The sequence below is a fragment of the Rhinolophus sinicus genome, chromosome 16 (genome assembly GCF_057876585.1).
Source record: "Rhinolophus sinicus isolate RSI-liver-muscle chromosome 16, RSI-T2T, whole genome shotgun sequence".
In the NCBI taxonomy this organism is placed as follows: domain Eukaryota; kingdom Metazoa; phylum Chordata; class Mammalia; order Chiroptera; family Rhinolophidae; genus Rhinolophus; species Rhinolophus sinicus.
The window spans coordinates 90,379,316-90,393,585 of NC_142516.1; the positions used below are offsets into that span (position 1 = coordinate 90,379,316).

The following is a 14,270-nucleotide window of genomic DNA, read 5'->3' on the forward strand; positions in this document are numbered from 1 at the left end:
GGAGGTTGATGAGACAAATCCCACCTGTTCCACCAGTCTCAGACCCACTGAGCATCTTTCATCGAAAAAGCATTTATTAAATGATGCTGTGTTAAAAAAATTACTGTGGAAAGATAAGACATTGTTCCTACTCTCCTGAAGTTTATGATTTGGAGGGAGTAATGGATACATTAAAAAATAATGCTGATATGAGGCAGTTTATATGAGGCTAATACGTGAAGTGCAAACAAAATGGAATGGATATTTAAGCCATGGAGTTGGATGGGAGTAGGTTGGAAAGAGGTCTGGAGTGGTGCCTTGAAAGAGGGAGTGTTTGGGTTGTACGTTGAAGGATAAGCAGGGGTGTTTGGTAGGCTAGAGCCTTACAGGTTGAAGTATTAACCAGGTAAGGGAATAGCTTCAGCAAAAGTGAGACATAAAAAAATGCCCAATAACTCTCATGGGCCCAGATCACAGGGTACATGAAGATGGGGTGGGGAGTAAGGAATGTCTTAATGCTAATACAGTCCCAGCATTAGGACTGTATTCCATGAGCAATGGAGGCCAAAGGACATTTCAGGCCTGTTGAATTTGAAATGTGAGGCCGTAGCAGTTGGAATGTTCAGGAAGTGTGGTACACTGGAGACTGATCATCAAGGTCCCCATCTGTGACCAGTAATATTCATTTAACTCTGCTCTTCCAGTACAATTGGCCATCCCAGAAGGATGGCACTTAGCTTGTGGCTTCTGCTGTCACCATCCAGGGAAGGCTCCCACGTGGTCAGCCTTGATCTCCCTCCTGGCCTCCATGTCTGCATCTGTGCCCTGTTGTGGGACTAAGCTGATGGGTGGAGGGTTGCTATGGACGTCACGTGTCCTTTTGGCAGTCAGGCATTTGATAAGGCCTCCCAGAACTTTGTGTACAAGCCAGAGGGAAATAGATTGGTACTTGTACGTGCCTTACTTTTTTATAAGGGCTTCTGATGTGTCAACTCTGTGCTTGACCCTGGGGTACCCAGGTGAATAAGACACAATTCCTTCTCTGGATGAACTCCCCAAGTAGATTTGCAAAACGCCGACACAATGAGTTAAACCTGTCCCCAAACTCTGTTTCACTGAGAGTCAGGCTAAAGCCCTGGGTGGCCCCTGGATGGCTATGACTTCTGGGTCCCAGAATGGGCTTCAAGTATACTGCTAACTAATGAGAGGTAGTGTCCTCTGGTTGAAGTAGGGGTGTGAGTGGGGAACCGGGCCTTTGGATGAGGCACTTCCACAGGACACTAACACTCCACAGAGCCCAGTGTGACACCCATTTGGCCAGGACCATGAAATACACCACTGGTTCCAAACCAGGGGCGTGGGCCTCAGAATCCTGGGAGACTTTTCCAAAACACCTGTTAGAGGCCCGAGCCCCTGTCGTCGAAATCCAGAGCCTGGGCAGAACCTGGGCGTGGATATTTTATTTTTCATGTGTGTTCTTTGTTAACCACCACTGTCTTCCTCGGGTTAGTTTTTCTGTAGCCCGTTTTTCTACTGTCCTTATCTAGATTGCACCACTGCCTGGCTTGTCTCACAATACTGATTATAAAATTCTGAGGGAAATAATTGTGTGTATTGAAGTTGTAGGGATTTATGGAGAATTATAAGGCCCCGTATTTTAACTTTGTCAAACAAAGGGCATAAGAGAGCAGTGACTTGGGAAGAAGAGGAGGGACTGACCTGGTATTTCCACTCTGAAGAGGGAAAGAATTTTAATTACAAATACAGGAATCCAGCAGATGGCATCAGAGAACACTATAAAAAAGAAACGGTTGGCAACAGCCACCTCTCTTCTGATGTGATTCCTCGTTTCCGAAGACTGCAAGGCTGTTTTTTGAATGGAACAGAACATAATAACATAGGCAAACACAATGATGAGAAAAGCCAGCAAGTTCACACCTGTTGGGAAAAGCACACCTCTTAACATCTCGGGTGTCTACGTCAACAGTAAAAATACTGTTACTTACATGTTCGGGGTGGTACCTCGTACCCTGTTCTTCCAAGGGACATTCTTTTGTATCAGTTCAGTGGTACTCAGCTGAAACCCTGAATTCGAGGCTATAAGCTGGGAATCAGCTAAAGGAATAGGGTTTGCCAGATCAGACAGGGATTCCAAGTGCATAAATTGTTTGCAAAGAATTCTAGACTTCTGAAATTCAGATCTAGGTATCGTGAGGTGAATTTTAGCTTTTTTAAAGCAGGGAAAAGAGCTATTTTTGTTTTTAGCTCTCTAAAATTCACAGCATAAGGGCTTACTATAATCATATGTACATCTCAAAAAAAAAAGTATGACCTCACTCCTTTATCTTTTGTTTCATTTTCTTCAGATTGCTTGCAGTAATTTAAACTAAAAATAAGTATTTAAACTAGAAAAAAGAAATAGGAAAAAAATTTAAAATTCAACCATATGAATTACTCTTTTAGGGTTAAATATGTTCAGAAGATTCTCAGTTAACATCATTATCCTATAGCGCTCATTTTGTAGTCACTTTGTTATCATCTATAGCACTATAAAAACCCTGAGTGACCATCTTATTCCTTATGGCAAATATAAAATTTGCATATTAAAGCAAAGTTGTTAAAAGCAATGTTCATCTGAATCAGACTGTATGTAGGACTGGTGATGTCTAGGGGAAAATACTATAAATTCAAGGTGTTTTGTTGTTTTTATCCAAAACATTCTCTATTCTGTGGAATCTCATTATAAAGCCATGCAAGAGAATTTTATAAAATAGGTTTACCAACTCTTGTCAGAAACTGAAGAATGAAATAAACTGACAGTAAAAGGTGACCCTCTGGTACAGATCCTGAGAACAGACTTGCAGAAAGGATCGGAAGCGTGTGTTCTGAGTGCAGCCTCAGTGTGAGATGCTAACAACAGGGGGAAGTGGTGGTGGGCACAGGGTGATGCTATCTTTGATACTTTTCTCTAAATCAAATTCTATTCCAAAATTATAAATTAATTTAAGAATTGTGTATTGTATTCTTCAAGCAGAGAAAAGGCCACTAGGACTCCTCTCCTAGGTAAGACGTGTGTGTGTGTGTGTGTGTGTGTGTGTGTGTGTGTGTGTGTGTGTGTGTGTATGTTACTAACTCGTCATCTGTCTGGAATATATCACAGGTGCTAAAACCCTTTTAGCCCAGCTCCATGCCTTAATGTACGACCAGCCACCCCCGACCTCTTATGCCCTTCACTGGGGCCGATTCCCCGTTCCCTGGTGTGGGGCCGTGAAGGCAGTCTGCCGTCTGTCTTTTCCCAGAGCACAACCTCTGCCTTCACTTCGTTAACACCTCCTCATCCTTTGGGCCTCAGTATGGATCCATTTGCACCGGGAAGCCTCCCCTGGCCCTCAGATCTAGGGCGCCAAGAACATGCTGTACTCCTCCTTCGTGATTGTCAGCCTGTGACATAAGGATGTCTTTACTTGTCTTCACCCTCCTTTCTCGCTGCAGGTCTGTGAGGACCGATCTGCTATATCTCCAGGACCCAAAATAGTGCTTGGCCTATAGTACATGCTTAATAAATCCATGTCCAATCAATGAATGTAACATAAGGTAACGCAGCTTGTAACTTAACACAGTGTGCGTGCGTGTGTGCGTGTGTGCGTGTGTGAGTGCGTGCGTGTGTGCGTGCGTGTGTGTGTGTGCATGTATGAGGGAGGCTCTCTGTGAAGTGCACCTATGCTAGGAACAGCTTACAGTATCCTGGGGGTGACATATCTATGAAAAAATAGCTATAAAACAGGATAGTACGTGAGAAGAATTATTAAAATTGTGCAAATAGCGTGTTTTATTTTTCAGAGGAAGAAGAGAAGGGCTAGATGGAAAAGAGCTAGGGACAGTGGTTAAGGCCATTTTGTGATGGGCTTTAAATGACTAATTTAGACTTGACCTTGGTAGTAGCAAGGCATTATTGATGGTCTCTGAGCAGAGGCACACAGTTCTTTCAGCCCTCAGGGAGGTTATGTTATGTGATAGTGACCATGTAAGTAGGAGAGAGGGGCCCAGAGGACAAAAGACCAAGGAGGGCTAATTCAGGGTTCAGGTAGTAAGGTTTTAAACAAAAGTGGTAGCTGTGGGTAAAGAGACTGGAGCAAATAGAAAGCAGAGGAGTACTCTGATGAAAAATCTTTGTGAAAAAGAAAGGATGATACAGCTTATTGACCAGTTAGATGAGGGGAAAAGATGAGAGGGGAAAATTGAAATGATAATACTGCCCTAAAGAGAGGACATGGGACTGGCCTTAATTTTAAGCAAGACAGATACCTATTCAACAATAAAAAAGTTTATCAACCTTGAAGGGTAAATTTCTCATTTATTTATAACAGAGAAGGTATGGTCTTCTTTCTAAAAAAAAATAGGGAGGATTAAGGAAACTAAAGCATCCTTATGTTGCTGACTTTCGAACTGCATTTACCAGAGGCAATAAATCTTCCTGGTGTTTCAACTCAGATAATCGCCTGTGAGTGAGTTTCCAGAATTTTATTATTAATATTTATTTAGCTCATATCTAGATTGTAAAAAAAAAAAAAAAAAAAAAAAAGAATGAGTTGAAGTAAGTAGGTAGCATCGAAGGGCAGGTAGGACCTAGACTTTCTCCAGCTCACAGGTACTACGTCTGATTACGAAATCAGAGTGTGCTAGATAATAAAAAAGCCATCTAGAGATCCTGACAGTATGTTTTCTTTCACTAAATCTCTATAATAAAAAAGTTTAATAAAAAATTCTATAAATACACAGCAAGAACTTTCCTTTAAAAAGGGCACAGTCTTGACTATATTCGTTTACTTTCTGAAATGAGCACATATGCCTTTGCTGAAATTATTTCTATCAAAATTACATTTGTCCTGGAAATGAGAAATATAATTTACCTAGGAAAATTCCAAGAGAATACCCTTTGCTTCCAATCTCTTCTGTTTGGTCATCATAAAGTGGGAAACAGACTCCATTCTTTCCATAAAAGTTGCCAAAATAATCTTCGTTCCAAAATGGAATCGCAGCTATTAAAAATCCCACAATCCAGATGCCAGTGAGGATGACCGAGGTCTGCCGTTTCCCAGGTCGAATGTTACTGAAGGGAAAGACAATGACCAGGAACTTCTCCAAAGTCAAGTACGTCAGCAGCAGGACGGAGACTTCGGTGGACAGCACGGCCAGGAGCCCCATGAGGCGGCACTGCAAGCTCTCCATCCACAGCAGAGCGTACTTCTGGTACTGCCCACGGTATTTGATATCGAAAAAGCCAACTAAGAACAAGTACACGCCCATCAGGCAGTCCGCACCTGTTGAGGAATGGATACAAGGTATGTGGAAAGTTCCCAGTGTCTCTGTTTGCATTTTCTGATTTGGTCTACTTCCTTCATCCTCTATGAAATGAGCTGATGTAAACACCTGCAGCAGTACCTGGAGCCAATGGACTTCAAAACGTATATTACTTCTAAGCACCACTCTGCGGCTCAGTTTTATAATTAAAAATAATGGTGATGTGGTAATTTTGTGGGGGGTAGGGGGTCCTAGTTTTTAAACAGTCAATAAGTATTACTTACAGAGTTAATAAAAAGAATAATTTTCTGGGCTTGAGTAGCATGGGTGTTATGGTAATTGAGGGTTAAACAAAGCTGAGTTTTATAACCCACAACCTGTCCTCCAGAATCTGCCCCTTGACTCTTCAGCTCTCTGTTTTCCCATTTCCGAGACATAACCCCCAGGGGGAAGCACTAGATCCCTGAAAACTCACACAATTTAGAACACAGCAGCCAAACACAGCAGCATCGGCATACTTTTAAAAAAATTGCCCAGCATATATAGTCCTAGTAAATGCCAGTATGTGTGTAGAGCAGCTCCCCGGGGCGATATCCTATGTAGACAGGAAACATACTTACAACAAAGGATTTTGATGGACATAGCGTGAGTCGTGTTTTCAGCTTTAATGAAAGATCTCATGCCAATGACAAAAAGATTTCCAAAGCAGGTTACGGAAGCTATAACCCAGACACATGTTCTGAGGAGATCGTTAGCCAAGAGGTCCTCAAATGAAGAAATGCCGTCAGTCAAGGGCATACAGATTCGAACGTGGGGAACGTAGGAGCAGTAGCGAAAGTTTTTGAAATAACTGAAGTCAAAGGGAAACACAGAGTCACTTTACGGCAATGACACAGAAGCCACAGTTGCAACCTCATCAGGGCTGCATCTCCTAGCTATGCAACTTCACTATGCCTGCTGGGTTTTGTTCAGCAGAGATTACATAATTACAGAGCTCTTCATGAAATATTACATTACTCTAGGCAGGGTGCTTCCTTTAAAGAAGAGCCTAAAGGACACAGAAATTCTGGAGCTTGTCTGAGGTGAGTCAGGGGAGGACAAGAGAATGTGAAGTTCCAGTCATTGAATTACTCCCTAGGCTGTTAAAAAAGTAGATTGTCGTGGTTCAGTTGATTTCAAGGAGACTCTCAGTGCTTGGGTTTGGGATGCAGAGGACCTCTGGCGGCTCCCTAGAAACATTCCTGCTTTGCACTTAGTTTTAAGGATGATCATTTAAACTAGTCTCCTTTTCCCTGACACTGGCAGCGGGAAGCGAGGGTCTCTGACACTAGGAACACTCGGTCCCGTGGTGCTAGGAGGAAAAGCACCTGCCTGAAACACAGATTTCCTCCCAGGGCCTGGAAGGACTTCATTTCTGGAGGAAAACATAGGTTTGTTTGTCATCAATGTATTAACAACACAGATGTGTGGAGTCCTCAAGGGTTTGAATTGGGGGGTCGTCTGGCTTGTTGCCACTCCCAAACCCACGTGTTTAAGATTTTCTCCCATAAAACTCATTCTATTTTGTATTCTTTTACCACCTATTTAATTCATTTCTCTTCTAATACTTTTCCTTCCCCCCATCCCCATTCAGTTGGTAAACCAGCAAGCTTGACTTTGCCACAGTCTCAAGGCCTCCTGTGATGGGACCCTTACTACTCAGGTCCCCCTTACCTCCTTCCCTTCTTGCCTCAGACACCCCGTGCTTCTTATAATCCTCAGACAAGCCAGGCGCACCCCCTTTTCTGTGCAATGCTTTGCTTCTCCTTCTGCCTGGAAGAATCTTTCCTGGGCCAGGATGGCTCCCTCCTTCCATTCAGGTCCACTAGAATGTCTCATCTCTCTGTTCTATCTGTTTATCTTGCCATACTTGTCTTCACAGCATTTATTAACTATTTGTTACTTGTTTACTTCCTGGTTCCCAACTCTCCATAGAAGCTCCATGGGGCAGAGACTTCTCTTTCCTGCTCATCTTTGTGTTCTCGGAGCTGCGCCTGGCACGTGGAAGTACTCACCAAACACTTCTTAGATGAGGAGTGACTGGTGAGTAATTTAGTGCTGGGATGTCAGCTAGAGAAACTGGAGTCAGTCCCTGCCCCAAGCAGCTCATGCCCTGGCTTCCCCATGCCATCTACTCAACTAAAGGAACTCTTGTTTTCTTCTCTTTCCCTGCAGTCCCTGACACACACCTGACCTCTTGGTATTTCAGGATTCCATTATGTCCACTGTCTTCAGACAGAGCCAGCCCAGGTCTCTCCTCACTGTGACCATGGCACTAGTTGGCAGGTGGAAGGGATGGGGTTAAGGGGTGGAGGTGTTTCAGTAAGTGGTGGGCAAGGAAGATGAAAGAAGACCTAGGGCACTTGGTAAGGCTGTGACTAAGTTCACACATTTTCCGTTAATTGTTGGGTCCTTCTTGACTTCAACCTAAGGTTCATATTTAAAGTGGCAGCTTCTCGATCAAGTTCTAAGAAGGTTGAATTTCTCTGTTCTAAGTAGACCTCACATTCTGCTGTAACAAGGAAATGATAGCCTCCTTAAATCTTCATCTACTGGTTCCACAGAAAGAGAAATGTGAAAGCCACATGGCTATGCATCGGACACTTGTCTTTTAGTGATCACACCTACTGGAGAGACACAAGGCATTTTCCCAAGACAGCACCTTCACACCAACCACTCCAGCCACTTGCGACACCCAACTTGTAATCTTACATTGAATCCTCCCTATTATTGTGGATAACAATGATTAATTTTGGAAATCATGAACACATAGATTACACAGTTGATAAAGAAATGATCATGTCGTAAACACATATATTAACACAACTGACACAGTGCACGTTAGCCAAATATTTTAAAGTGACTTATCAAAGCTACTATAAAGATTAATTACCTCCATTGTGAAGTGCACTTAGTTACAGTAACAACACCTAGAATTTACATAGCACCTTTCTTCCTAAGGGCTCAAATCTTAGAACAGCCGACTGCTCATTCATGTGAGGTGACTTAATGCTCCCAGGTGTCTGGGTACCAGTTAGCCAGTGACTTCATCTTGTGTAATGTGTGGCTTTCTGGTCCCCTGATCTCTTATTGGACCTCAATTGGATAAACAGCATATTTCCAGAGAGAAGCATCATTCATGTCGGCACATCATAATACTGAACTCTATTTGAACAGGGACCAAAGGTGACAAAATTAAAAGGTCTCAATAAAAATGCTTTTCTTGCACAAAAACACACTGCAGTGACACATTGGACAGTTAGCATTAGAACATCTGCAACATTTCCCCATGCAATCTTTACCATTGTTTCATACATACATACATGTGAGAAAGATTCCTCATGGGTTCAAACATGTGTGTGTTTACATGTGGAATCTCTATCCTTTCCAGGTCTCTGGAAAATAGGCATAAAAGGTTTTACATTTTTAGGGTTCCACTTTTTAGTAATCTCATTCTTTGTCACATCTTAAATACCAAACTTCAAAACCTTATGTTCCCAATTCAGATGAGGATGAGAATTTTGCAGTAAGCTGTCCTAGACAACTGCCATTTCTATTGATGCTTCCTGTACACAGGTGCTGATTTTGTCACTTCATATGCAGAATTATGTTCTACCACAACACTTTCATTCATGTCTTTGGTTTAAAAATGGCAGTGGTGATATGTGTGATTATGAAATTGGCTCAGTAGTTCTATTTTAGAAACCATGGAATGTGAGTTGGAGGCTTTCAGACAGGAGCTGCTGTGTTCTAACCTGAGCACATCACTGAAGTGAGTTTTTGAGAATCTGGATTTAAATGCAATTAATTTTTTCCTGTGTCTTTAGGGGATAAACCATGGAGGCAGAAGGAGGGGCTCTAATTGAGGATAATTGTTTTCTAAGATAATTCCTTCAATTCATAATTAAAGCATAATTTCTTTAATTCACCCAGTCCCATAATATGTCCTCAGAGGGCTCCCAAGATAGCCCTTCTACTCATTCATCCAGAAGCTTTTTCAAATATGGCTTCTTTGAAGACCTCTTTAGGATGGCGTAAATTAAGGGAGGCTGCCATGTTCTCAGGAACCACAGAGGGAGAGAGGACAATCTAAAAAGACAATTATTTTGTCCACATACTGAGGTCTATTCTTATATTTAAAAACAACGTATTTTTATATTTTTTGTTTTTTATATTCTACCTCCTTGAGAGCAGGAACCAAGTCCTGTTCATCAGTGGATGCTCACTAACACCTGTTGAAAGAGAACCTAAATGTTGCATTTACTTTCAATAGAAAATTATTTAGCAAGAATAAAAAGGAATGTTAAGACTTGGTCTTTGGAATTAAACGAAGAAAGGCATTGCTGAGATTGGGTAATGTCGGCTCTCTGTGTAGAAACAAATACATGTTAACAGTGGCGACTCATGGGAAGGAAATGAAGTTCAAAGGGATAACTGGCAGTTTTTGACACCATTTGCAACCTAATATGTTTGGAATTTTAAAATGCTAAACAAAATTAATTGAATGTTCATCTTTGTGGGATAATTTTCTTCTGTAATGATTGAAAATTAAAGAACATGCTCCGTAGACTGATAGCAAGTCGATGGCTATAGGAAAGGGGAAAAGCAGGTAAGTCTTACGAGGGGTGATCAAAATATATGGTGAATGTTTAAATTTAAAAAAAATGTGTTACAGTAAAAGAAACATTGCCATTAATTGCCCTCAAAATACTCCTCCTCACTTTGAACACACTTATCCCATCATTCTTGGCATTTTCTGAAGCAGTTCTGGAAGTCCTGTTTCGTGAATATCTTTACTTCATCCTCCATCATGACAACTCTCCATGTGACACATCACTTCTGGTACGGCAATTTCTGTCAAATAAAAACATTACAGTGTGTCCTCATCCACCTTATTCACCGGATCTGGCAACATGCGTCTTCTGGCTCTTCCTCAAAAGTCAAAATGACCATGAAAGGTAAATGTTTTGAATTGATTCAGGACATCGAGGCAGCCACAACAGCACAACTAAACACACTCATGAAAAAAGAATTCCAGAACCACTTCAGAAAGTGGCAAGAACGATGGGATAAGTGTGTTCGAAACAAGGGGGATTAATGGCAATGTGTCCTTTACTGTAATAAACTTTTTTGATTTAAACATTCACTGTGTTTTTTGTCCTTCACCAACAATTGCAAATTTAATTCTTTGTGAAAAGTGTAGGATGTGATTTTTCCATGAGTCCAGTTCTCAGGAAGGAGCTCTGTGTAGCTTCAAACACAGAAATGGTCTTTACGCATATTAAATGTTTAAAACTGAGGCTTTGTTGTCATTCAGTACATACTTGATGGTAACAATGACATTCACAACTGTAGGAGGATGTGTGCTCAAATTAAAAGCCACCCTGTGTGTAAAATACCTGTTTCAAAATAGATGTGTTTCCAAGTGAAGTACGTCCACTAAAATAATAATCAACATACTGTCATATTTCACTTACAGAGACTGAAGTTGTTTAAGACTTTCGAACTGGTTCTTGTGGAGATACAAAAGAGGGTTGGACGACAGATTCCTTTTGTACCATTAGAAGGAAGGAGGAAAAAAACAGCAGGATGTTATTATTTTGGAAGCTCAAGCTATTGCCATTTATATATGATGACGGTGGTTAGAACTTACAGTTTTTGTAGAAGCTTCAGGTCTTTAAAAATGTAGGCTGGTAACTCCATTATCATGTTGCTAGACAGGTCCCTGTTGGTGACAGTGACATCCCAAAACAATTACATTGGAAATAAATGACAAGGTCTTTACTCCTCACAATTATCATCCCATTTGATGTAATGGAAAATATGATCCAATTTAACCAACCTGATAACTTGTTACACAACCAGGCTGGGTGAGTTGGCCAAATGGATATTTTTCTCTCACTTTGAGACATGTGATGTTTTGCTTATCCAGTTCCTGTCTGGAATTTCCTCTTAGCCCCTCTCCAACACATTCCCAACCTGGCTTAAATATCTACTTTGATTATCTTTCTCTGTCCTAGGTATCATTGTACACTTCTACCATTCATTGTTTCCATGATCCTGCTTGGTTCATATATATGATACCTTGTTTATCCAACTATATTATAAGCTTTCTGAGGTCAAAACCTATGTCTTCTATTTATTTTGCATTCCAACTAAGATAGCATTATTGTATACACAGTATCTGCCCAGATAATCTTAATAGGTAAGTTCCCACATTTTTAATCTACTTTTATATAGTACTATTTTATAGAAGAAATTAATAATTTAGAACTAAATATAATAGGGCTGTCTGATCCAGAAAGAATCATAATGAAGTGTTTCCACAAAATGAGGAAAAGAGATTTGTTAGTATCAGAAGGAATCAGGAATCTTTAAGAGCCCAAAGTATCCTTCTGAGCCAGAGATGTTAGAAGTAAAACAGATGTGAAATTGCCTAAAAGTTGAACAAAAGATATTATCAATTTTTGATGCCTTGGAGCTGCTGATGGATGTGTGGGAGCCACAAATAACAAAGAGTTCTTTCTCTAAAGAAACTTACAATTAGAGTAAGCAGCTCGATTATAAAAAAAAGAAAGAATGAAACAAGTGATATTACAGAAGTACAGATAAGAAACAGAGGCCAGAAGGGATTGGCAGGAAATATTCAAAGTGATGCAAAGCAAGGACCTACAACCATTATTACCCTACCCAGCAAAGCCATCATTTAGAATCAAATGACAGATGGAGAGCTTCCCAGACAAGAAAAATCGAAAGGAGTTCATCATCACCAAACCCGTATTACAAGGAATCTTAGAGGGACTTCTTCAAGAAGGAGAAGAGGAGGAGGAGGAGGAGGAGGAGGAGAAGAAGGAAGAGGAAGAAGAAAATATGAATAATAAAATGGCAATAACTACATACCTATTAATAATTACTTTCAATGTAAATGGATTAAATGCTCCAATAAAAACATAGGGTGGCTGAATGGATAAGAAAATGAGACCCAGTGTCAATCAATAGACGATTGGATAAAGGAGGTGGTACATATATACAATGAAATACAATTCGGCCATAAAAAATAAAATTTTACCATTTGTGACAACATGGATGAACCTAAAGGGTATTGTGCTGAGTAAATAAGTCAGACAGAGAAAGACATTTCACTTAAAAAAAAACAATACACACACACACACAAAATAATCGAACAAACAAAACATAAACTCACAGACACTGAGAACATTTTGATGTTTGCCAGAGGGGTGGGGGGCGGGGAATGACAGATGAAAAAGGTGATGGGATTAAGAAGTACAAATAGGCAGTTAAGAAATAGTCATGAGGATGTAAAGCATAGGGAATATAGTCAATAATATGGTAACAACTATGTATAGTGCCAGGTGGGTACTAGAGTTATCAGGGGGATCACTTCTTAAATTATATAATAAATGTCTAATCACTATGCTGTACACCTGAAATTAATATAAAATAAAATACTGACTATCAACTGTAATTGGAAAATTTTTTAAATTTTTTAAAGAGACAGAAGAAGTAGTCCTTGAACTTGGCCTGGGAAATTAGGAAGTGTCTGAACAAAGCTTAATGATTTTCATAGGTGGAACAAAAGGAGAGCAGCTTTTCAGCTGCGGGTTAAGCAGGATCAGAGAAGCAGACGCTCAGAAGTCAGTGACATCCTTAGGAGTCAGCCAGTGGTCCAGCGTGGGGGGTGGATAGAATGTATAGGGGGGTGGATAGAAAGTATAGGGAGATGGAGAGGCCTGGAAAAGCACATGGAGACAAAATGGGAGGGCCACGAATGCTTGCCGAGGCAGTATTTCCCAGAGTAGAGCCCAGACATCAGAAGCAAGGAGGCTGCTTATCAAAAGAGCACATTTCTGGGTCCCATTCCAGAATTATCACATCAGAAGCTCTGGGGGTGGGAAGGAACATGCATTTAAAGCCAAAGCTATGATTCTTCTGAACATTAGCAGTTGAGAACTGTGTCAAGGACCTTGCTAAACGGCATGCGACAAGGAGGGAGAATATTAAGTAGGACAGTGGCATAATGTGCTCTGAGTTATGGGATGATAATTCCCTCGGAAGCATGAAAGATAGTCTGAGAGCCAGGGTCAGAGGACGGGACCTGGCAGAAGGCTTTGATCATGGACAAGCTGATGAGGGCATAAGGGAGGAGGCACAGGCAGTGCTTATGGTCTGACAGGTCATGAAGTGTAAAGAGAGTCAGAGGGAAAGGGAGCAGTCGTTGAGCTTGGCTGCCAGAAGGATGCTGATACCATTGAGCTGGCAAGTCTAGGGGAAGAAGCCGGCAGGGGGAAGGGTCATCTAAGTGTAGTTTTAACAGATTGCTCGTGAGAGACCGTCATGACCTCCGAGTGCAGAGGTCCTGTGGGCGAGGAATTCTGACCTGGTGCTCTAGACCGGAGGAGCGCACGTGCAGAAGAAAGCCACAGGGGTGCCCGGGGCAGAGAGCGTGACAACTGAGCGAGATGAAAATGACCTTGTACACCTAGAAAACATCCTGCAAAGTGTTCCTTTGAAAAATAAAGGGGGAAAGGACTGCTTCAGTGACCTCACATAAGCATGCTTATTCCTCTCCAGGAGGGTTTTGCTGACATGAAGGCACAGTAAAATTATCTAACCTTTTTGTAAACTCAAGAAATATCGATGCCTTGTTGAAATTAATTCTATCAACTTCTGAATTTCTCTTCTCTTACTGACGCTATGTGGATTGGAATGGGTTATTGTGATCTTAGAAAAGCAAGCTCGTGTCTCTTAATTGGGCTCTTTTATTTGGGCTGGGGGGTGGCTTTGCCCAAGTGTAGGGTATGAGGGGGATTAGGACGTTTTTCAGGATATGGATTCCATACCACTGTTTCCTGGCATTTGTATATAAAACCCACCCCTGTGTGACCTGAACTGCTTCTCCTCTCCTCCCCGAAACCAAACCCATATCCCTC

General features: G+C 41.3%; 1 protein-coding gene across 4 annotated transcripts in view; it reads right to left on the bottom strand.

Moving 5' to 3' along the window:
- The window catches only part of RXFP2 (relaxin family peptide receptor 2), a 54,719-nt gene that overhangs the window by 2,776 nt on the left and 37,673 nt on the right, over nucleotides 1-14,270 (bottom strand). For 3 of the 4 annotated variants that reach the window (XM_074330080.2, XM_019749619.3, XM_074330082.2), the window contains 6 exons: nucleotides 10,973-11,044; nucleotides 10,797-10,868; nucleotides 8,643-8,714; nucleotides 5,901-6,130; nucleotides 4,890-5,300; nucleotides 1,699-1,917 (listed from right to left, as the gene is read on the bottom strand). In XM_074330080.2, coding sequence (XP_074186181.2) covers nucleotides 1,699-1,917; nucleotides 4,890-5,300; nucleotides 5,901-6,130; nucleotides 8,643-8,714; nucleotides 10,797-10,868; nucleotides 10,973-11,044 — 1,076 coding nt within the window. The remainder of the gene's footprint in view (nucleotides 1-1,698; nucleotides 1,918-4,889; nucleotides 5,301-5,900; nucleotides 6,131-8,642; nucleotides 8,715-10,796; nucleotides 10,869-10,972; nucleotides 11,045-14,270) is intronic. The other variant, XM_074330081.2, reaches the window with a different exon arrangement.